Source organism: Morone saxatilis, unplaced genomic scaffold (assembly GCF_004916995.1).
Source record: "Morone saxatilis isolate NCDOM2014 unplaced genomic scaffold, NCSU_SB_2.0 Contig11, whole genome shotgun sequence".
In the NCBI taxonomy this organism is placed as follows: Eukaryota; Metazoa; Chordata; class Actinopteri; family Moronidae; genus Morone; species Morone saxatilis.
In genome coordinates, this window is record NW_023339663.1 from 17,087,357 (window position 1) to 17,110,988 (window position 23,632).

At 41.8% G+C, this 23,632-nt stretch overlaps 1 protein-coding gene across 2 annotated transcripts in view; it reads right to left on the reverse strand.

Annotated features, from left to right (window-relative positions):
* Positions 1-564: 564 nt before the first annotated feature.
* hipk3b (homeodomain interacting protein kinase 3b) overlaps positions 565-23,632 on the reverse strand; it is a 35,972-nt gene continuing 12,904 nt past the window's right edge. For both annotated transcript variants that reach the window (XM_035682569.1, XM_035682570.1), the window contains exons 3-16: positions 17,484-17,607; positions 12,814-12,933; positions 12,246-12,332; positions 11,539-11,723; positions 11,286-11,445; positions 9,615-9,738; positions 9,396-9,517; positions 9,121-9,245; positions 8,635-8,802; positions 8,206-8,538; positions 7,963-8,109; positions 7,580-7,839; positions 6,159-6,298; positions 565-5,399 (exon numbers count right to left, since the gene is read on the reverse strand). In XM_035682569.1, the coding sequence (XP_035538462.1) occupies positions 4,929-5,399; positions 6,159-6,298; positions 7,580-7,839; positions 7,963-8,109; positions 8,206-8,538; positions 8,635-8,802; positions 9,121-9,245; positions 9,396-9,517; positions 9,615-9,738; positions 11,286-11,445; positions 11,539-11,723; positions 12,246-12,332; positions 12,814-12,933; positions 17,484-17,607 (2,566 nt within the window). In that variant the 3' untranslated portion in view covers positions 565-4,928. The remainder of the gene's footprint in view (positions 5,400-6,158; positions 6,299-7,579; positions 7,840-7,962; positions 8,110-8,205; positions 8,539-8,634; positions 8,803-9,120; positions 9,246-9,395; positions 9,518-9,614; positions 9,739-11,285; positions 11,446-11,538; positions 11,724-12,245; positions 12,333-12,813; positions 12,934-17,483; positions 17,608-23,632) is intronic.

Consider the following 23,632-nt stretch of genomic DNA (forward strand, 5'->3'; position numbering starts at 1 on the left):
TCTGCATCACCACATGGAGTTTGTGAGTTATAAAGAAATTGTGTCATCAATTGTTTAAGTTCCCTATTAATGTTTCTGTGGATTTTTAAATACGTCTTGTCCAAGTTTGAGGCAGAAACGCTTAGTCAGTGAATGCAATATTGACTGACAGAAAATTAATGACATTATTTCCACAACACAAGCCTTGATAATCAATTAATCCTAATTTAGTGTTTTATTAAACATTCTCTGGTTGCAGTTTTTCATATGCGAGGATTTGCTGGTTTCCTCTTTTTAGTATCATTTAAAATTGAACATCTTTCAAGTTTAAACAGCTGGTTGAAACTGAAATGCACTTTTGGTTTTTTAGCATTTTATAGACAAAAGGATTTATCAATAATAAAAATAATCATCAGTTGCAGATCGTCTTACGCTAGAAACATTTTGAAAACCATTTCTCCATAATTGCTAACCAGCAATGTGGTGAAAATGTGGTGCTCAACTTTCAATATACCAATATTATACAAGAAAAGCCCCTGAATTAATAAAATGATGGAAAAAAAAAACAGACCAAGACAAGACAAGCTGCATCAATAGATTTTTTTAATTCAAAGTGAATCTTAACAATAATACACCATAAAGTCTTATTTTGACACTCACCAAAAGAGTCACCTGGAAAACCCGCTTAATGTGACAAAGTAGAGAAGGCTTGGTCACACCTAAATCACTGAGAACTAGAGAGGAAACACTATCGCAAACTGTAAATAGACATCACATCCATAGAGTTAGTTTTCCCAGTCCTCATACTGTAAATATTGCACAGTGCAATTGCTACATGGCAAACTAGTGTAGCACAAAATAAAAAAAGCAAATGAAACAAAAAAAAAAAACAAAGCCACAAAAAATCTACAGGTATTAAAACAGTAACAGTTCAGATTTCATAATCAAGTCTATTTGATGAGCAATCTAAACAGATGATTCCATAACTTGCAGTGTGAATTAACTCTGAAATTGATACAGATGACCAGAAAACTGAAAATAAGAGCTCGAATAAAACAATTCCATCAAATCAAAGAGTAACACAGTAGCATTTAGACTAATACAGACCCTGAATTAACATCTTTAAAGGATAATACCGCAGCAGAGGATTTTTTTTTCTGATATCAAAGTCATAACTTTAATAGTAGTAATTTTACAAATGACTGTTTTATCTGTTAAATGATACATGAATCCTCAAAAAAAGTTATTCATAAACCAAGGTGTCAATCGTGTGTGGAAAATTAAAAACAGTTTGAAGATTTCTCTCCTCTTGCATCCATTCTTTTACTAACAAGTATGGGAGAGTTTATGCAGGCGCATTGCTGGTGAATACCTTTGGAGGAATCAAAACACAGATTACATTTCACATGCTTAGTATTGGGGAACTATTTCAAGCACTAATCTGTCAAGTGCATGCCTTCTTTCTTTACCAAAATGATACTTGAGTATGATCAGTAAAGCATACAGGTAAGGGAAAAAAAGCTATCAAAAAACATACAACCATCAATGTCAGCGTTTAAATGTGGAGTATTGCACTCATGACTGACCACAATAATCTCCTTGACCAGAGCGGTTTCCATCCAGAACACAGGATAAACATCCAGATAGACTATACCTGGCTCCAGTGATTTTAAAGGCCAGTGTTGTCAACTGTGATCTGGCTATTCCCCACTCTGGTTAACTTTTACACGATGGAAAAGCTGCTCTGAGCAGACAGCTTCTAGGCAGACAAAGTGAAGCAACTTAGGTGTACATGCAAGCATGGAGATTATCTAAGAACACTTGGTGGTGCAATGACCGCACAATGTAAAGTATTGCATCTGCTGTTCAGCCAGAGTGACTATCCAAAGATTGAGTGTCATATTCAAAGTGTATGTGTGTGTGTTTTATTGGTGTGTTATCACAGAGGGGAGTTTGGTGGCGGCTGTCCGAAACGAGACGAGAACCACCACTGTGTACGTGTCCTCTGCCATGTCTACGAGGTGAACAGAGGAGTACAAGTCTCTGGAATGACTGGGATGAAGTCATATTTTGTGTCTGTTTTTGTGTTTATTTCTGGTCATGTGGCCGTTAAAAGACTGTCTACCCTATACGGTAATAAACCGTTGTTGGATTCTATGCCTTTCTCCTCAAATAAGCGGTGAGGAATCACCATCTTGAACTCTCACTTTCTGAATCTCAAGGCACATACGCAGTGCTGCTCACACTGTCTCAATTTCAGTAAGGAACACGTAACAATGGCCACAGTTTAGCATTGACAAAACATCGTTTTGATATGAGACACTAATAAAGGGGAGAGCGATCCGAACACAAGGCAGTTTAGAATATCAAACTGTGAAACTGATATTTTAGCCAGATATAACATTGAACAGTTAAAAGGTTGCAATACATATTTGTTCAAATCAATTTAACAGTAAAACAAGTTGTAAAACATTATTTGGGTACAGAAACATTGGGCTAAGTTTGTTTTTTTTGGACACATGGTCTAATCACCCAAACCCTTACAAGCCTAACTACCTGTATGAGTGCTTAGTGGTGAGCGTGTTTGTGTGTAATTGGTGGAAACATTACTGAAGCTTTTCAATGAACATAATGGATTTTTTTTTTTCTGGCATCTCACAGTGCTTCTGTAACACACCGAAGAGTACTGAAAGTATACGTACAATGAAAAAGTTAAATCAATCCTGCAAGCTACAGCTTTAGATGTGTACAAAACGTCAATATGAAAACATACAAAAATTAAGTTACATCGATACATCATTTATATGCAGTGATGAGCCCGAAAGGTTAATAAGGATAAAATACTGATGCAAAAACACACACCCCGAGAAACAACAAATGCAACTAATGTTCATCATCAGCAATACAGTAGTTACAATGACACTCCAAATATGAACGCAAAACACAAAAATCAAAACCACTTCTATTTCAGATAATTAGGGACCTATACAAAAATAGCAACGCTAGGTTTAAACTCAGAGAAATCACCTAATTTCACAGCTATTGAAGTGGCAATCATCATATAGCAGCTTATCTATGATACATTCAAGAAGAAATGATACGACTTATTAATTGCCCAATAAGCTAGACAAAACTCGGCCGTTTTTTTTTTTAAATACAATTTTTTTGTTTGTTTTAATTTAACCCCATTCTACATCTACAGTATAACTGAGGTCTATGCAAACAGAATAGCTACCTTGCTCAGGAAATGAATTACAGTCTTTGGTGCTGCACAAGCAACTTCATTTGAAAATAAAAGACAATTACACACGTAACTAGTAAAATGAACAGGAAAAAAATGCACACACAGCATATCTATATATACATGTATATATATATATATAGACTGGTGCTACCATCATATATATCTATATATGTATATATCCTCCCTGACGGAATGTATAAAATAAGCAGTTGACACCGATAAGCCTTAAGCCTTTAACAAATGGTATAATGTAAAGGGAAAAGTTAACTTTGTCACACATGCATAAATGAGAGAATTGCACACAATTAACTCACACCTTATCAAGCATCTGTACTAAATAGTCTAGCTCTATAATATATGTCCATATATGTGTGTATATCAAATACTGCATGGTTTGCTCAGGCTTAGAAGATTCCATACCGTGAATTAATTTGCATTTTTTCCTTACCTAATCAAAGCCATGCCCACCACACTTCTAAACATCTAAGAAACAAAGTGAACACACTCAAAATGAAAATACGAAGACAAAAAAGAAAAAATAATCGGCTATTTAGATTGTATTGCAGTTTCGTCAACAGTACAAATACTGTTCATAATAAGAGTTTCACTAAATAGAAAGTGATTATCAAATATTAAGCAATACTCAGTACTTGCACTTTGTACACTAGTTCATTCGGGAAAGGGAGAACAAAAAAAAAGAACAGTTTTTAATGAAACAGTAAGCATTCGCAACAGCAAAGCATGCTGTTCTTCTTGAAAGAACAGAAAAGTAACTCACTACACACTGAAATATACACCGACTCCAAAAAATAAGCACCGCTGTCCGCGATACATCACATCAATGCAGGCTATGCATGGACATATACACATGTGCATATATATACTCACACATAGGATGCACCAACTGATTGGAATTTCAAGTGCTGCAGTCCAGTACATTAATATTCATGTATATAGTCATATATAAGTAGTAACATTAACAACCTCAAATATGTAAGGCACTATGGCTGGGGACAGTTATACAATGCAGCGAGTCTTGTGACACGAACAATAAGAGCAACGTCTATGCATCTTTCCGTTTACATTTTTGCTCATGCAAGACCACATGCAGCGTGAGGAACAACCCTATTTAAATCGGTTAAATGACTTGACATTGCTAACACCAAAAGACACCGAAAAAGGTACAAATACTTCAAACGCAGTACAACATACACTGTGGACAACGTGTGCATCTGTCAATCTAGAGCTAGAGACTGGGATGGCTTTACAAATATGAATGTGTCTTGCACACGTAAGAAGGCAATATAGAAAAATAGCTGGGATCAGGGGTGCAAAGTCCTAACTATTCAACACCACCCCAATTATTTACCTGTTTTGAGGAGTATTCGTAGAAGATCCAATGCAAAGATATATCAAATGTGCAAAACACATTAAGTGTGAGTTTAACTACTCATTCATTCTTTCATTCAATCATTCATACATTATTTCCTTCTTAATTTTTGCCCAAATCATCTCCACCATTGGAACTCGTTTTTCTTTTTTAAAGCTTGAAGTTCAATTTCTACATGATTCAAAAAATAGCTTGCTTTCTCTGTGGTTGTGCCATGGTTTTGGAAATTAAAACCATGTTCTTTGTGGTTTAAGATAGAATTCGCCCTGTTCACTTAGCCCTCTGGTGGTATGAAGGATACCAGGGCAGCCATGCTCAGATGTAAGGGTACTGGTTTATTTTGGTGGGGCTGAGAGGGAAACTGGCGTAGGCAGGCGAGGCAATGTAGGAGTGCGGGGGAAAGAGGGGCTTAAATTGGCCCTGGGGGTGCAAGGTGGGGGAGGGCAGCAGCCGGGGGTTGATGCCCACTGTGACTTGATGCACGATGCCTGCCGGGTGGGAGATGCTGTAGGTGGGCTGGAGGACGGGGCGGGAGGCTACAGGAGAAGCCAAGAGGTGGGCCACGGGCGCAGCCGTGACCAGAGGACCAGACGGGGGGTAGGACAGTAAGGTGGAATGGGAGTGCGGGTGGCCCCCAAGGTGGGGGTGGGGGCCCGTAGTGTGGTTTGGGCTGCTGTGGGATAGGGTAAATGTGTGCCCATGCATGGTGGGGGGGATATAGGCCTGTGGTCTCCGGTGGGCAAAGTTGCCATTCCATTCCTGATGGCAGGAACCGAAATGCTGCACCTGAAGGAGAGAAGAACAATATCTAGCTTATCAGACTCACCGTTTTCATGAACACAGAATTGGTCTTCATGAGCCACTAGATGCTGCTGTTTGCATTTTTACTTGTCAGTGTAGCAGCTCTAGTCCACCTCATCTTCATTTGTGTCTAATATTAGAGTATTCAATGTATTCTCAGTCTTACTGGCAATGCAGTAAGTAAGCAGTATTACAGTAAAATGCCTTCTTCCTTAAACATAGTTCAAAATGTTCACCCACCAAATGTGAGTGAGTAATCTTGAGCGTGTCTCATAGGTTTGTTAGTAACAAAATCTACAGTAGGAAGTGTATTCTTGACTGCTGCTCTGCTACAAAAAGGAAATATTTGCAATTCAAATTTTAAATGATGGTCAAATGGTCATTATCACCTTGATGCACAGTGTAGTTACAACCACTTTAAGTTGGTGAATTCAGCAAAGGGATGGATGCAGGCCAGAATTACTTAATATGACAATGTTAGAAAATTCCCAGAAGCAAAAGACACGCTGTCCAAACCGGCAATACCTCTGCCGGTGATTAAACCTAGGTTGTGTGTTAGTGGGAGAGGGCTTTTATCCCTGCAATCAGTTTTCCTGTCAAGATGAAAGATATATTTGCCACCTTCAATAAACACAAATTCTCTCTGGCCATACAAACGCTTGTCCCCAATGTCTCTCTCTAGTCAACAACTGTTCACAGTGGGAATATAAAAATACGCCTATGTTCATGACTGCATGTGCTCACCTGCCCAAAGCCTATAGGCTGCTGTTGTTGGGGCTGGAATGCAGGGGTGATCTTCTGCGGCCTGTTGAGGAGGGGAGTGGAGTGGTGATGTTGCCGCCCATGAATGCCTCGCCCTTTGGACTGGCATGAAGACTCTAAGACTGAGGTAGGACGTCATGTTAAGAGGGAGGGATGGAGGAACACAGAGAGATGGAGATGACATATGTTAATGCGGACAATTTGGTCCAATACTATCAATAGCACAATGTGAATCGCAGGCACAAAAAAAAGATGCAACCAGAGATTGGATCGAATCACAACCGCAGAAATGGCAACATTTGTGGCAGGAGGCTTTGTAGGCTTGTCAGGGATTTCAGATGTGTTTGATCAGTTCCAAACCTTTAAATATAGTGGCATGTGTCCTCTGAATACGATCTAGGTGATTATAAATAGATACGTTTGGGGGGATCTGGGAGGAGTTGGTAACTAAGCTTGTACACAGAGCTTATAGTGGGGTCAGACCACCAGCTATAAATACACCTGGTAGCACTAGAATAGCAAGATGTGCCCTTTTATGTGGGGCTTTAGCTGCAATAGTTTGAGGGTTGGGGAGGGAGATGCCTTTGACATGAGAGGCAATATGACGGCATGATTTTCTCTGAGGATTTGCAGTTGAACCATCCTCTTTAAAAAAAGACTTATAGAAGAGGTAGCTCTTAAATAAACTCTGTTGAAAGAGACGGCAATGTCCCACTGACCACAGCTGTTATTAAGGCTACATATCGCATGCGTAACTCCTTAACACCTGAAAGAAACATTCATCAAACATGTATTTGTTTCTGACAGCCAGAATCTTCTCTAGTTGACACCCATGTTTTGAGTATTCTATTCAGGATATTAGACATTTTGGGACAATTACGCATGGCTTATGTAGCTTTAAAAAGTGCACATCCACACAGATACAGGGGCTCTCAGAGCCTGGAGGGTTGACAGCAAACAAATATCCGCTCGAGAGAGATCAGAGCAGATACGTCAGGGCAGGTCACCCATAATCACCTGTGAGAACCTCTGTGGCCTACAAAGACAGTGTAATCCCAGGCCATGTGACCTGTGGAGCAGACAGCAGCAGTGGTGACTGGATCTTTGAGCTAGCATGACCTACTCATGCACTTGCTGGTCTACTGAGTGGATAACACCAGTGTCAGTGTGTCACTTCACACACCTGAATGTGCAGGATAAAGTGTCCCGTCACCTGCATTATTCATATGATAATTTCGGTTTAGAACTACCAGACTACCATCTAATACTCTTACTGGTAGTTCTTACATGTTTCAAAATTTCAGTCTATGTGTTTGACACCTAATATACATTTTCAGGTCAACTCAAAAGTCAGACAAAGTGAATGTATTTGTGTTACCAGTGCATTATGTGTTTAGTTTTACCTGTGTTGCCAGGTGCTTCACTGATGATAGCCGGGTTGTTTTTGTTTTGCACCCTCATTGGAGGCACCACAACAGTACGAACTGTTGGCTTGCTGGGCTCAGTCTCTGGGGCAACGCAGGCAACACGGGGCTCGCAGTTTTGGTTGCTGTCAGCGATGAAGCGCCGCTCTGTGAAGGGACTGCTGCTGTGGCCAGAGGCGTCCGAGGCAGGCGAGCTGTCCACCGTGTCACAACCGCTCTCCTGTTCATCGTCCGACATGCTGCAAGAGAGCAACCAGTGAGAAAGGACGTAAGAGAAAGAGATATCTCCTTTGTGGCAGTGCAGCAGCTAATGTAAAAGCAAGCAAAACATTTGTAGGCGCTTTTGTTTGAATCATCCTTACCTGTTGGGGTGTTTGCAGGGTGAAGTGCTGGACTGGGCTGAGGCTGAAGAGCTGGTGCTAAGCGTGCTGTCTGGACTGCTGAGGGAGCAGACTCTCTCCATACTGACAGTGCTCTGACACGCCTCACAATCTGCACTACCCTTACACCTGTGTGCAGAGAGACACAAAGAAAATAAGACACAAACCTTTTAGAGAACCAATTTAGAGATGTTGTTGGAAGGAAACCTGATGATGAGTACTCACTCCCCCATCGAGTGTCTTTGTGCGCTCTCCTCTTCGTCGCTGCTGATACTGATGACGCTGACGGTCGGGCTGGCTAGGTCAGAGATCACCATGGCCTGCCGCTGCTCCTGCGCAACTGAAAGCTCCTCACAGTCTGGCTCCACTTTACAGCAGTTCTCCTCATCATCCTCCACCGCCTGCGCTGTTCTTCGCTCCTCTCCAGCAGTATGCCCTGCTTCTGGGCATCTGGCTTCCTCCTCTTCTACCTCCTGCACATTCTTTGCTATATCGGCCATCTTTGGGGACTGGCATGCTAGATTTTGGATGTTCGTGTTTTGGAAGAAGTTGTTGCCCCTGTTGAAGAAAACAAATCACTTTCAAACACGGAGAACACCTTTTGGTTTATGTATATGTGTTTTAGTTGCAAAAGGCAAAACCCATGTGCCGTACCTGTTTACGCAAGGCTTGGCTCTCTTGTTGGCAGCTGGCTGTGGCCACACCACATGTGCAATGCCTATGTTGATTGGCTGGTGGGTGGACATGGTCATTTGGTTGGTTAAGAATGGCTGAGGGTGTGCAATCATGGAGCTGTAATGGTTACCATGGGGACGCACTTTCCTGCATTAAGAAAACAGAACAGTGCAAATTGAGCCGAAAGCCTTTAGCACCATTACTGAGAAAATGGTCTCAGTCACTGGTCCCAAAGGACACGCATGACTCATCGATCATTAACATTCAGGGGAGCAAGCGTGCTGTATCAGAGCAGTTCAGCCATTCCCAAGGGTGTACATGGCAACTAAAAGGTAATAGCAATAATAAAGATTGCTTTATATAATATTACATATTGGAAATATAAGGAACATAGAAAGGATACAGATAATGTATCAGCAATATATTGTGCTGTAACCACGTGAAACAGACACACAAATTGCTTACCCCCAGTCACCCAATCTCTGTGAGCCCGCCACAGTGTCAGATGCCAAAGTGGTTGGTGGTGGGGGCACTGAGGTCACCTGCTGCCAAGTCGGCACCAAGATCTGCTGTGCACGGTTGGACCAGGCCTGTTGAATAGCAGTGAAGCATAGTCATTTTAATGTTTCTACTCATTTTCCTCCCTATAATGCTTTCATCAGCTTGCACATCAAAGATCAACTTTCAAACATTCCCACACATACACGAGTGTCTTTGTATCACTGATTTCTACCACTTACCTGTGTGATGACTCCAGGTCTGATTTGTATGGGCTGGATGGGGGGTGCTTGAGTGACCAGAGGCACAGTAGCCTCCATTCGAACAGAGTAGCCTGCTGGTTTAGCTGTGTTGGTGGGGATTCCTGCAGGGACAATAGACAGAAACAGTTTTCACTTGAAGATATTTAGTCTAACCATCAGAAAATAAATAATAATGAAAAAAAGATTTACAAGCCTTACCTTGAATGGTTGGGGGACATAGAATGAGTGCCTGCTGAAATGAATCGTTGCATCCAAACTGACCACTTCCTGTCTGCAGTGGTATCCCAGGGTGCATCACTGAGGGGGCTGATGGGGCTAACCCCTAAAATAAAGGGAAAGGGGATATGACTGGACTTTTCGGGGGTATTAAAATGATCAACAGTGGCATTAAAGAGCCAGTAGATGGCGACATCTCTGTCAAGAGCAGTATGTTTTGCAGCCAGACAGAGCCCCGGAGGGTCTTGTACTGAGAGATTAGTGAGTTAGTCAGTTAACTTTAGGCATAACCCCGTCTTCAGTCGAAGCACGGTGGCTCACTTGGCTCTCCTTTGGTAGATCACCATCGTAACCTAGGACAGATGGCTGACCTACTCCAGAGGAAGTTCAGGGTACTGAAGCAAAAAGTATTCATGGCCCACTTGTTTACTTATCACCATCATGGAAAAATAGAGTCACCATACTTAAAGAATTACAACAGGCAAAGGAAAGTATTGAATGATACGTATTCAATACTTTCAATACTTCAATACTTTCATCTCATTAAAAGCAGTTTTTGATCTGTTTAAAAAGCATACAATTTTATTTTTATATGAACATCCTCATAAACGGATTGGTATATCTTGGGATGATAAGAGTCTTTGTGAGACCAATTTAATTAAGGCCGGACAAGTAAAAGGTTGACGAACAATGTTGAACTTACTCTTTGAGACAGGCATGAGAAATAAACAAAGAACAGTCGAGCATGTGCCTCTGCTTCACTGCTCACGCTGCTCTCGTGCCTGGCTATAATCACATTTATTGAATAATGAGAACTAGGCTTATATTGTTCTGCTGCAGCTTCTGCATGTAGCCCAGCCCCCACACATGATAGTAAACACAAAGCAAGCTTTCAGAGGATAATACTAAAAAAGCCACCACATTTTCCTGTTCAATTCTCTTCTTCTGAGCAAGAAAGATAAACCACTTACTATACTGCTCCATGGAAACAGAAATTATAGCCTAGTAGTTTTATTGTGCAAGGAATATGACCAGGTACTCTTCTATCAAGTTTAAATTCTGAATGAGAAAGTCTCTAATATCATCCTTAAATCTGTCCTTACACCATTATATTGTATTAGAAGTAATGTGTCACATTAATGTTTTCATATTTCTACCTTAGTATAGTGGCTTTTGACATGTTTTGCATTAGAAAAGATCCAATGCCAAAAAAAGGGTCAGCTCCTTCGTTCTCCTCAGCAACAACACTGATTTGCACTGTTGCCATGACCTCAGAAACATGACGTGATTTTGTTGCCATGACAGCAGTGCTGAGACGCAATAAGATGGGAAAGTCAGCATACATGGAAGCAATAACGGCGAAGAAATTGTCTACATGATCAGTCTTCACAGGAGCAGATGACACACATTGCATGTCAATAACCAACGCCATCTGTGATTTATTCCATCACTCATGGAATGATCTCACCACCCATTTTCCAGTTCAGGGAAAAATAATCTAATTAATGTATATACCAAAGCATTAGTTGGTTGGTCCCTTTGTCGTTGTAATTCTCCGATCTAGTGTACTACTGTGTGTACGTGCAATAAAAACAACCCTGCACACTGATATAAATGGCAGATCCTGACGGAAACGCATAATGAACGACTTACTTGAGTGTGGACACCGGCCATCTTGCTGAATGGGTGGTTGACAGAGGCAGCAGCGGTTGTTGTCACCGGTCTGACGAAAGGGCCTTTATTTCTGTTGGCCGCCTCATATGCGCTGGGCCGAGTCCAGCAAACATCCATGATGTGGAAACATGACTTTACACTACAGGCAGAGGAGTGACATGGAGAGTTTGAGTTATGGAGTAAGGTTATGATGTGGACGTGCCTGAAAATCGTAAGTAAAAAGGGGACTTACTGGTTGCTGTGGGGAAAGTCGAGCAGGTGTTGCATGGTCACAAAAGGGTGGCTGAGAGCTTCGGCAGGGGCAATCCTCTCTTCTGCATCAATCAACAACATCTTCTTCAGCAGGCCCACAAACTCCCGACGGTCTGCCTTCTCCGCTGGCAAGTCACTACCTTCCAGATTCATCACCAAGTTCACCTGGAATACAAACATTTCACTGGTTAAACTACTGGTGAAAATAACTGTTCATCATCAGAAAAAACATATTAAAAAGAAAAGAAGAAAAAAGTCAAATAAAATGAGTAATGTAACATTGCAGTATGCTCTGACTAGGATTAATCAATGGACTTTTTTTAATGTCACTAATTTCCTAAGAACGAATTAGTCATGGACGGACTGACTGACTTACAAAAGTACACACTTAAAACAAGCATTGGTGGTTGCTTGGGGAATTTCCGACTGTGGTCTGTTTCTGCAGAGAGTAGTGAGTGAAACCTTAATTTTTTTACATTTGGGTTTAGTATTTAACTGAAGGGAAGTTAAGCTTAGAGGTGCTCTTTTGTTTCCCAGTAATACAATGTGTATGCTCTGTACTGTTCACACAGCTGTAGGTGTACTTCCTCTGGTATAGACCTAGTCGCCTACACCCTCCAAACATTTGATGTTGAACTTCCTCTGAAGTCCGGTTAAGTACATTGTGGTCCAAGCAGCTGAACGTACGTGCGCTATGTCATCCAAACAGCTGAAGATGTACTTCCTTGCTTCCTTTGATTTCATTCCTGTTTCCGTCTCATGCTCATCTGTTGACTACAGAAAAAGAAAATGTTTAGTGGGGCTGTACAAACGGAATTCAGTGAAACAGTTGTCATGCTCAGTTATGTTAGGATATTTTACATTCCTATAAACTAGTTCATTCATGCTTCGTAGGAAAGTAGGTTGGGCAGTCATGACTCACTTTTAAAATGTATTGCCTCTGCTAGTAAATTTGCTCGAAATTTTTTCCTAGAACCCTAACCTGATTCACAGTATGTGAAGCAATGTGACTAGCAGACCACAAGTATGTCTATTTTCTTTCACTTGATCTTTGATAAGACTTTATTGCAACAGTTAGTCCTTGTGTGAAAGTTTCGGTTTGGTTCCAGAAAGCTATCATTGCTTATTTATTAGGAACTGCCCAGAGCGGGGAAGAAAATATTTGTTAAAGCTGACCTGGAATTTTCAGCATTAGCTTTTAGCAATGGTAACAGACCAATTTGCCATATTTTTCAGGTGTGTTAATAAGGCTCACCTTTAGCCTCCATGCTGCGTACGGTGAGTCCGACTCTCTGCAAAAGAACCGTGCTGTCTTTGTCCCCGCATTCAACAAATGTTCTCCTGGCAAACCTTGTGTCTGAGAAATGTAGCGAATCTGTTGGACATGGGGAGAGAAGGGAGGGAGAAAAGAGAATATGAACAGAAGAAGAAATGGCAATTTTCATTGGTTGAAGGTGGAATAAAAGCTCTGTAATACCATTTTATATGACATGATCAACACCGATTTTCATCCTGAACATGACACTTTGACAATAAATGCTGTTCATCCACTATGATTGCTAATTTCTCTATTATACATTCACCAAACAAAAAGAAAAACATCACCACCGTATACTGACACGCTCTTTTAGGTACTAATACTTTACAAGGACATTCATAGTGACATCACTTCTTCAGCAAAATCCCTTAAAGAGTTAAAGTTACTGTGCGGATGGGTGCAGTCCATAGTGAGGACAGCTGCAGAGACCATGAACATGGCACATTCCTGAGAAATTGCTCGACCCAAATAAGACCCCTGTACTGAGTGTAGCTTGTGTTGATGATCTCTGGAAGGTGTCAGGGTCTTTACATGTAAACTCTGATAACAAGGTTTCTCTGGTCTCAATGCCAAATGCTTTGCTGCGTAATGATGCTCGTCAGTCAGATGTTGTATCACACACAGGTTCATGAGAAGAGACCAGTGAGAAGGCTGGCTGACGTCAATCACACCGAAGTGTAAAAGACAACAACCATTAGACATTCAGCGCTGCTAAGAAGCAAAGAGCTGTGCGTCTGGAGAACGATGAGGATCATGAAGAAGCGCAAGTTTGTGAGTGGGTTCCATGAGGCACCTCACAACTAAAAAATGAACTACAGAGACTGTACTTTTTTTTTTGGAAGCACCTCATGTGTTGCTCTTAATGTGTGTGTGTGTGGGAACTATGTCTGTGTTGGTTGGCTCTATATGGGGTTATGATAAAAGCAGTGCATTCATTGGAATTCTGACAGAATGCACGATGAATATCATCATCTGGTAAGAGATTTAGATCAGATGGTGGAGATGCATACCTTATATCAAGGCACACCAACATCCAAGTATTGTGAAAAGCATTGAGTCACTGTCAACTTCTTCTTTGGGAAATTCCCTTCCTTTAGTTATTTTCCCAATGCATGCTGATTTATTTCAACCCATTTATGACTATTCATAACATAGTCAAGAATTACTGAAACTGTCAGTTCCAACAAACTTCACACTGGAAGTACACTGACTAAATTCCCCTCCTTTCCATAATATAGCTGTGTTGTAGTTGAGCACGTAAACAGTAACAGACACATAAAAAGGAAACAACACAGCCTGTGTGTGTGGGTGGGAAAATTCTTGTGACGGGAAAACCCTTATTTTTCCTGGAAGGCGTGTCTCTGCAGAGATCTCACCAACCAGTGAGATCACTGGTGCAAAGCTCCTGCTTCACAAAACAACTATCTAGCGAGCCTGGGCCTGCTGCAGAGCAGACAGGAAGCACAGGCAGCATTTATTTTATGGCAGTCCATATAACAATACACACTATAAAAGATGACTTTCAATGATATCCCCTCACTGCAATAAATAAAAAGTCAAGACTAATGTACCCACATCCTCCTACCAACCCGGCGTGTGATGAATCTCTTCCACATTTTTGACATTGGGGTACTGTTTGTACCAGCTTACAGGAAAATTCCTTCTGGGGCCTTCACCCCCACTAACCCAAATCTTTTTTGCTTCCACTGGCCCTGCCAACATCCTCTTATTCTTACAGCACCTCGGGGTTGCCAGCTGGGCCAAAACTCAGAGTAAAGAAAATATCAGCAAGCACACATTAGTTTGGTCTCTGGAGTAGTGTGCACTGACCCCCATGGTTGCACCGCGTATAAGATGCCTGAGGAGGCAAGACACAGAGAGTGTAAAGATAAAAAAAAATACGGAAAATTGAATCATTTCCAAGTCTACAGCACCTGGGCTAATCTTAGCCACTCATAATGAGACCTTGGCTGAATCGTGAGGTTTGTCACATCAAAGACCTGAGCAGCCCTGTGCTGCACTGGTGAAGTAAAAGATGGTGTGACTAGGGGATGAGGTAAGGAGGAGGAGCCAGAGTTATAAATACAATATGCTGTGTGGCATGGAACAAGACCCCTTGCAGAAAGATAAGAAGAAGAAAAGGGGGAAGCAGGGGGTGGCAGCAGCTCAGTCAGCTCTAGACAGATCACCCTGTGGCCCCTGAATGACACCTCACACCAGCAGTCAGCTGCCTAGCTGTTTACTGACATACAGTCAGTTGGATATTTATTCTAGGCGATAAAAATGGACAAGCTTTCTATTTTAAAATTCTGTTATATATCTATATGTGTATACAGTATATCTGAGAGATGGCACAGGGTGTCCCAATTTATGATTATCCACATCCTCAACCTTTCAGACAAATTTTGTTTCACTTTAAGCCAATAAATGGTGGTAGATTTGAAAATAGTGTAAAGCAATCCAAACACTGCTGGTGTGGATGTGAGAAAACCTTTGTTTCATTATGAGAGTAAAGCCTCCAGAAAGCACCAGAAACCAAAATACTTTTTTTTCATTAGTCCCATGCTTCTGCACTGGCTGGTTTTCCCATTTATTGGGCAATTCCATGACCAAATGGAGAACCCATCCTAGTGGGCAGGCTTGGCAAAAACCCAAGTGTGGTGTTTCCTATGTGTCAGTTCATTCACAGAAAAAGCCACACAGTCTATTTCTCAATGGCACAGGGGCTAGAATAGGGATCCTCCATTAAGTGTCCACCTTACTACATAACCATTCTGTTTAAACTGGCCAGGATGGTAAGTTCAGTCATCCCAGAGAACATCCAGAGCTTAAAATCAACTGCAGGTGTTTTAATCAGCACACAATAATAGACCGTAACATGAGAGGAGCAAGATCCAACAAGCTGAAATCTAAAGCAACCAACTCTTAATCCACCGCCAGAGTTTACATTGTATTTGAATTCAAATTCCAAGTCAGTCACTCATTTACAAACAGTGGGTTTTGATCTCTATCTGATACAAACTACATTCCACAACGTCCTCCTCTTATCTTGCCTTCTATTTCAGTGTCTCTAATACACCCTATCTATGCTCTCTATCCCATCCACCCTCGTCACCTCATCAGCTCCAAGCAGACCTTCGCTAAATTGAAGAGGACCCCCCCAGGCCCAGATATCTCTAAAGCAGCTTTGCGACATGCTGACTGGCTCCTCCAAAAACAGATTCATCATATTTAGACTGGTGGTGCAGGGCTCCAGTCAAATCTCTTTCGGAGGTGTTGAGTTATCTCTCCTGTCTCTGTCCTGGGGAGAGTGAAAAATGATGCCAGGCCATAAAACCACTTTGGTATGAGTGCAATGTGCAGCGGGGCTGAGTGCTGTAATGTAGGGTGCTGCATGGGACATCGCTGGATCTGACTGAGGCTCTGCTGGCAAGCTTTGAGTAGATAGGAGTCTGGGGCAGGGGAAAGCAGCTCAACGTAAGCCCAGATCAGTCTAGTCCTGGGAAGACAGTCGGGGCTCCACTGGGAGGGGCAGACATCCAACAGCTTCTAATAGACATACCATCAATCACAAGAATATCCCTTTCTGCCCACCGTCACAGACGCCAGCTGATAAAATCCTCCGGGTAGGTACATCGTCAAAGATCCAGGAAATACTGCACTAATTTGGTGCTGTAAGTCCCTTGAGCCCTCAGTCTCTTTCTTCATTCAAACAATCCATCACAGTGGGGGTTTTTTTCCTGTGTGTAATTATGCACAGAAGATTCTTTGCCTGAACCTCAAAAGTTTCCTCTCCCTCTTATCCATGCCATCCTCCTAAAGAACATCCCTTCAGTAGCACCAAGACGGCATTAGGACTAGATCTCGCACAGACTGAAATAACAGTTTTTTCCATCTGCACACACAATGTTGCATTCTTGTCCTAACGTCAAGCCATCTGTCCTAAACACTGCTGAATGCTTCTGTCTGCCTGTCTTAAGGCTTTGTCAGCTTCTCTTCCCAGCTGAATCTTTGCAACACTTTCTTTTGGGAGATTTAGACCGAAGTGGCCATGGATCACACGTCCTGCAATCTTCAACAGTGGGAGACATGTCCGAGTCAGTAACCTGAAGACAAGTCTGTAATAAAAGAGCTGGACTGAAAGGAAACTCAAAAGCAAACAGACTGGTCCCACTCGTCTGTGGGTTGCCTCGATTGGAAAGTGTGGGGAATAATGGAAAAGGGAGGAGAAAAGTAAAAAAAGAGGGACAAAGAGGAGACCAGGAAAATAACTGGTTGGGTGGAAACCAGAGGGTGCAGCGCTACCTAGACAGCCACATGGGCAGTGTTAGGATGAGTGGGGCAATGGGGGCAGGGAGCTGACCTATGGGAGAAAAGTCTGTATACAGGGTGAAACTTTCCATGTGGAGATGGTACAGAGAGGAGAGACTGAGTCATAGAAGCTGAAACTAGAAGTTGGAGATGCTGGGGTAAGTTGCATGTAGAGCAGAAGGGAGAGGATAGCAGGAGACGCACAGCAGGGACTGAAAAGCTCAAACTCTCTTAAAAATGATGTGCCAAGAACCAATAGCAGCTAAGAAGTGAGTGGTGAGAAGACGGTTGTTTACCTGGTCGTACTCCAGGGCCCCAGGGTAAAGGGGCCAGCCAAGAAAAAGTTCAGCTATCACACATCCCAAGGACCACATGTCTATGGCTTCACAAAACGGCAATCCCAAAATAATCTCCGGAGCCCTGTGGATCAGACAAAACACACAGCTGTTAGTAAGGCCACATGATAATAACATGTTATATGAAAACATTCAACTGGTGATAGATTGGTGCAGATTTCTACATATAAAGATGGTCAAATAAAAACATGTCAGTGCCGTCTTCACAAAAATGAAGACGAATCTGTGAAACAAACACTAGAAATGTATAAACTATCCACTAAACACTGAAAATATGTCTGAAAATGGTAAGAATAAAAATGTATTTTGAAATATAAACTATTTATATTATAACTTAAAAGTTTTGTGTGTTTGAGGTCTGAAATGTTTCACATTCAGTGCATTTCATTGCTTACATAGATGCTATGCAGACAATTTATGCGGCATATAGCGGAGCAGTTGTTGAAAATCTGTAGCTTCACCCTCCCCATCCAAGAACAAAGGAGAAACTACGGTGGCTGTGAAAAGTGCAAAAAACACCCACATCGAGAGCTAGTGTTTGGTTTGTCCCTTCTGAGCTACTGTAGAAACAGGCCTATAGTATCATTATTAGTAATATCATGGAATTCTTGTTGATGACCAGTCGGATGGGAACGTGTGGTACATGTGTAACAGTGCCAAGTGACTTGTAAGCCAGTTTTGCCAGCAGGCTGAGTCAGTGGGTTAGCGGGTCAGCCAGGCCGGGATCAGACCTTTGACGGGCTGTTGTATCTGCTCTAGGCTGACAGAAAATAAGCAGCACAGTCACTACCTCTCCGCTACATGCTGGCTCAGTGTTACTTCAAGTAACTCCATAATAGCGCTGTAATGCCATGTCACAGGGACAGCTAGTGGTGACGCAGGCCTGTCGACACCAATAGAGGTAAGACGTGCTGACGACCGTCAAGAACTGGGTGTTTTGGACACACCACAAAGCCATTAAACTGTGACAAACTGTGTGTGCACTGACGGCGTGACGTCGCCTGAGCTCTTTTCTCTGATACAAGTCTGTGCAAGAGTGGCCTCCAAGCTCATTAAAATCAATCAGACACAATGACTATCCTGCACACAGACTAAGAATATATAGGTAGGACACTCAGTAGACAATCAGATAATGGGGGTTAAATAATAATGCTGTGAAGTGATAGATGAGGAATGTGCTATTAAGACTATTTTATGCAACATCGGGGCTGGGGGATAATTCAACATTATTGTTTATAGTCTGAATAATTGTAGCAATATACACATACTAAAATAGTTATAATGTCATTATTGCCTATAGAGATCATAGCATGCTCAGAATTACTCAGCCCTAAAATTACATTAGAGGGAAACCTTAGTGACCGGGGAGGTATCACTTCACTTCCGTTCAGCATTTACAGTATACAAGATATACCCTGAACAAACTATTTACCACCATGAAAGAACCCAGAGGACTTAAATAATCTACTGAATGACAAGGACAGCATTCAAGACAATTAGCTCAAGTGACGTCCTAAAATTACAGTTTCAGACAGCTGGACATACCAACTGAAGCAATCCTTCGCTTTCATACTGATCTCTACTCTATGACGTCTTTGGAGCCATATGGAACGAGTAGTGTCCGGACATACGGCTAGCAACAGCAAACTTAAGACCTGCTAAAATAAGTTTTAGACAAATTTGTCACATGGTCAAAACAAATGCCTGTAACAGCTGGTGCAGTAGACAACACAGCAGCAGAAAACCAACCAGGCAGTTATGCCAACCATTTCAGCCTCACAGGCATGTCCTATTTATAAGGAACAGGTTTTCCCTGGAGTGAGGGGAGAGACGTTACATGTCAACACACCAGTGCATTCATCAAAATACAAAGCTAATACAGAGAGATACAGCGAGGCGGATCGGTACAGCTTTAGCAGCACTACAAGGCATCATCGGGTTGGTCTAGTGGTTGGAGACTTCCCTGTAACCAAAAGCTGGTTGCCCCCTCTGCAACAGCCAATGCATACCTCCATCAACAGCTCCTGTTCAGCTTCTGAGTTGCAACTTACCGGCTCTGTCATTTCAAGACGTGCCGGCTAAGAGCTTCTATACAGGCCTAAATAATCAGCTTTTATTAACAATCCTTCCTTAGTTCTTGAAGTCAAAATATACCCACTTATTTGGCCCTATGCAAACATTTTTTACAGCTCAGTATTAAGGAATCGTCAGGAAAACTAAATTCCTATCCATGTGCTATACAAGGTACCAGCATGAGAGGCTGCACATTTAATCTCTTGCAGCATATGAAACATTTTGTCAAAGTCTCACAACCTGGAAAAAATACATCAACTAAAATAATGATGGCAGTGTAAGCTTATGTAGTCACAGAAGTCAAAAGCTGAAACAGATCTATTGTCAGGGAAATAACCTAGACAGAGATCTAACATTCAGGAGTCACCTTATGTTTAGCTCTTCCTTATTTGCTGTATTACTTTGTCAGATCCACCAAAGATCCTGCAAAGTGCTTCTGGGTACACAGAAGATACATTGTGTTAGGTTTTAAATAAGTGTGTGTTCTTCCCTTTCCCTGCTGAATGCACAATAGCAGTACAACACGTAAAATCACACAGTGAGACAAAGAGAGCCAAATAGAAAACAGGTCTCTCTCCTTTGGTTTGGGGGGGATGAGTGGATGTTGCCATGGTTGCACCGCTCTATCTTAATCAACGCAACTCAAGCCTCACCACCCTCCTGTGAAACCAAATCTATTTTCCATCCTTAGGATGTGACGTACAAGCTGAGGGGCCACTGAATGTAAGAGGAGCAGAAGCCGCGTGACTGTTCGCTGCCACGTGCGAGAGCTGCAGAGGAAACGGACAGGTACAATAAAAGGATGATCCAAGGTGATGGACCTGTATCCTGCTTCCTGCCCAGTGCATGCATATACTCCCAGCCTGTGTAACACGGGAATAAGTGGGTGGTTAAGTTCAACACACAAACAAAACTGCAGTTATCGTACCTGACGCCTCATAGCTGCACCTAAACAGGCAGCAATTCATCCAAAACAGGTCCAGTTTCCACAGATAGACTACTCCAGTATGTAGCAAAACTTAATGGCCAGTGGTACATACAGTACATGACTGTCTGATCTAAAATGTACAAAATAATAACAATATATATCAATATATAACGGATGTTTGCCTGTGCATTATGTAATGGACTTCTCTCACAAATTACTGATATTTAGTAAGTAATGCATTAACATCAGCATTACCATCAGTCCATCTTTACCATCCATTAAACGCATCCAATTAGCTTCTAATGCATTAATGTACTGCAAATATATCTTTGCACGAAAGCTGAACATGTTTTCCTCAGTCACAAGACAAAAGGCTGGATGTCAGATATTTTGACTGATACTACGGCACTGTTCAAAGGTTGGAAATTAATGACTGAGTGAGACAGGAGGTTTCTGCAATATCACCGTGTTCAAAGGTTTCCATAGAGCCTCACGTGTTATCGGTGAAAAAAGACATCTTCAAAGAGCTTTCTGCGCCTGCTAGCAGCGTTGTCAGACGCTCTTTTCAAAACATTCCTCCGTTCACAGCTCACTTCTACAGTTTCAACCTTTCCATCACTGCATACCCCGGAATGTTAGAGATGCTCATTAAGCTGAAAATAGTTCAAAGAATCTTGTGAATAAGTTCAACAACTTGTGCTTTTAATGATTTTATTTAATATGTCTAGGCTGACAGGTAACATTTGGTTTCGGTGAGGTCGTTACAGAACAGAGCTAACGGAGAATAAAAAACTCTGCTGCTGGTTTGTCTTTAATGGAAACCGTCACTAGCAAACCCTAATGCACAGTGCTGAGCACAGCAGTAACAGCAGGCCCAGCACGGGCACACCACTGTGCCAAGTATAACCTGCCCACACTGCAGGTATGATATTCAGCAACCATCACAAAATAAAACAAACAGACAGGAGCAATAGTAAGATTTGGCTGCTATTTTTCCTCCTCACAGCCTGACGCTTCCACTATATTTTACTGCTCCTTTGTGGAGAAGCGCCGACCAATAAAAAACAGTCCCTCCCTGGTCAACAAGTTCAACAGTTTGCTCCTTGACCTCAAACAGCTGCTTCCCTTCCTTCATCCTTCTCCCTCTCCGTTTGTGTCTGACCCACAAAGAGGCTGAAGCACACAAGGCATTGTTACGTTAGTGGAACCAGCACAAACATGATGCGTGGCGCGATGCCAAAACACAGCGAACTTGTGAACGGAATTGTCGTGTGCATATCCTCTATGAGGGCATCGACAAATATTCAATCGTTTTTCAAGACTTTTATGTCTTCACTGTTTATAAATTAGAACATTTACTGATTCTGGTTGTATAAAGCGCTGCTGAGCTCTACTGTGAGTCCAGTTGCTTTGGAACAACAGAAGCAGGCCGTTGACTGATGGCTGTACTCTGTGCCTGGCTTGCTGGCTAACATTCAATACAACGTATAAATATAATCATGTCGGAGCTGTTAGAAAGTATGAACATTTGACAGTGGTTAAGTGTTCCCTTTGCTTCCATTTGTATCAAGCTAGGCTAAATATACTCCAGACATAGCTCCACACTGTATTCTGTACTTCACAGACACAAAATTGATATTATTCTTCTCCTTCTGACTGTGGGTAAGATAGCAAACAAGCATATTTCACAAAGTGTCAGAGTTTCATTGATATAAAGGTCTGGCAAGTGTTTTTTTTCAGTTGTATCTTATTTTTATCTCACCTAAAAAAAACACAAAAAAAAGCGCAGACATGAGTTGTTCTTTGCAAAAAAGGCCACGACCGAGCAGAGAAATTATCTCCATCTCTATTTCTTATTCATGGCCATTATCTCACACTCCAGAAATAGTCCTCTGATCCTCCCTGCTCTGTCCTCACAGGGAGGAACCAAGTGTAAAGTGGCATCCTACCAGCTCACACAGAGAATAGCAAATATGGGTGGCTACACATCGGGAGGGGGTCATTGTCACTGCATGCTTGCTAAGGCTTTTCAGTAAGCTTGTTCTGATAAATAAACTCATTTGGGCTACACTGCAGTTGGCAAAAGTTCAGCCACAAAGACAAACTGACAACATGGTGACTCCATGATGGAAGAATGAAGCTTTACCGACCGTCTCTTCCAGGAACTGTAATTCCACACACTCGCAGAGCATCCTGCATTATTCAGTGGAACGCGGAGGCAGTGTAGCAAAGGCAGAGAAGCATTTGCACTCTGATCTACCTAGACCTTAGATTAAGGATACAAGGCTTTAGACACCTTTTACAGATGTTAACCTGAGTCGGTTTTTCCAGTTCAGATGGACTGAGATTCTTAACTGTTCTGCTGTATGAATGAAAGTATTTTGAATTCAGCTGCAATCATTCCTTTTGGGCTCTGGACAAGATTACAAGAAGAGGACAATTAAAACATACAAGGGGTGATTTTAGAAATTAAACAAATACAACCAATATAGTATACCTATCTAGAAATTTCTTGACATGTCAATATAACTTAAAAGACTGTCACTTTAACACTGTTAATGTTATGAGGAAACAGATTCTTCCACTGATATTAAAACAAAGCTTCATACAGCTATTCTTACATCTGACAGATTATTAAACCTAACATTTACCAGAATACCTAGCAAAAGCAATGTACAGCCTTCAACAACTTTGCTTGTACTTAACTACGTGGCCTTAGTCATGTACGATGGTATTTTCAAGGTGACGTCTCACAAGTACTCTGTGGATATTTCATTCCAAAGCCATGAATGCATACCACAACAACAAGAAGGTCCCACAGACCTGGAATACAAAGCTGATCTTGGAATCTGAAGCACTTTCTGCAGTTTTCATTACCAACTGAGGCAGGCATGTCAGTAACACAAGCATGTATTGTGAAGCAATACTACGGCATCAAATGATGTTACTGAAATGCAGCTGCCCACTGTGGTACTAACGTTAATGCGGTGTGAATATTCCAACAATATTTATACCATAGCACACTGACAAAAGCCTACAGTCAAGTGCTGAGTTAAGTTTTTAAAACATTTTATGTAATGTAACAACA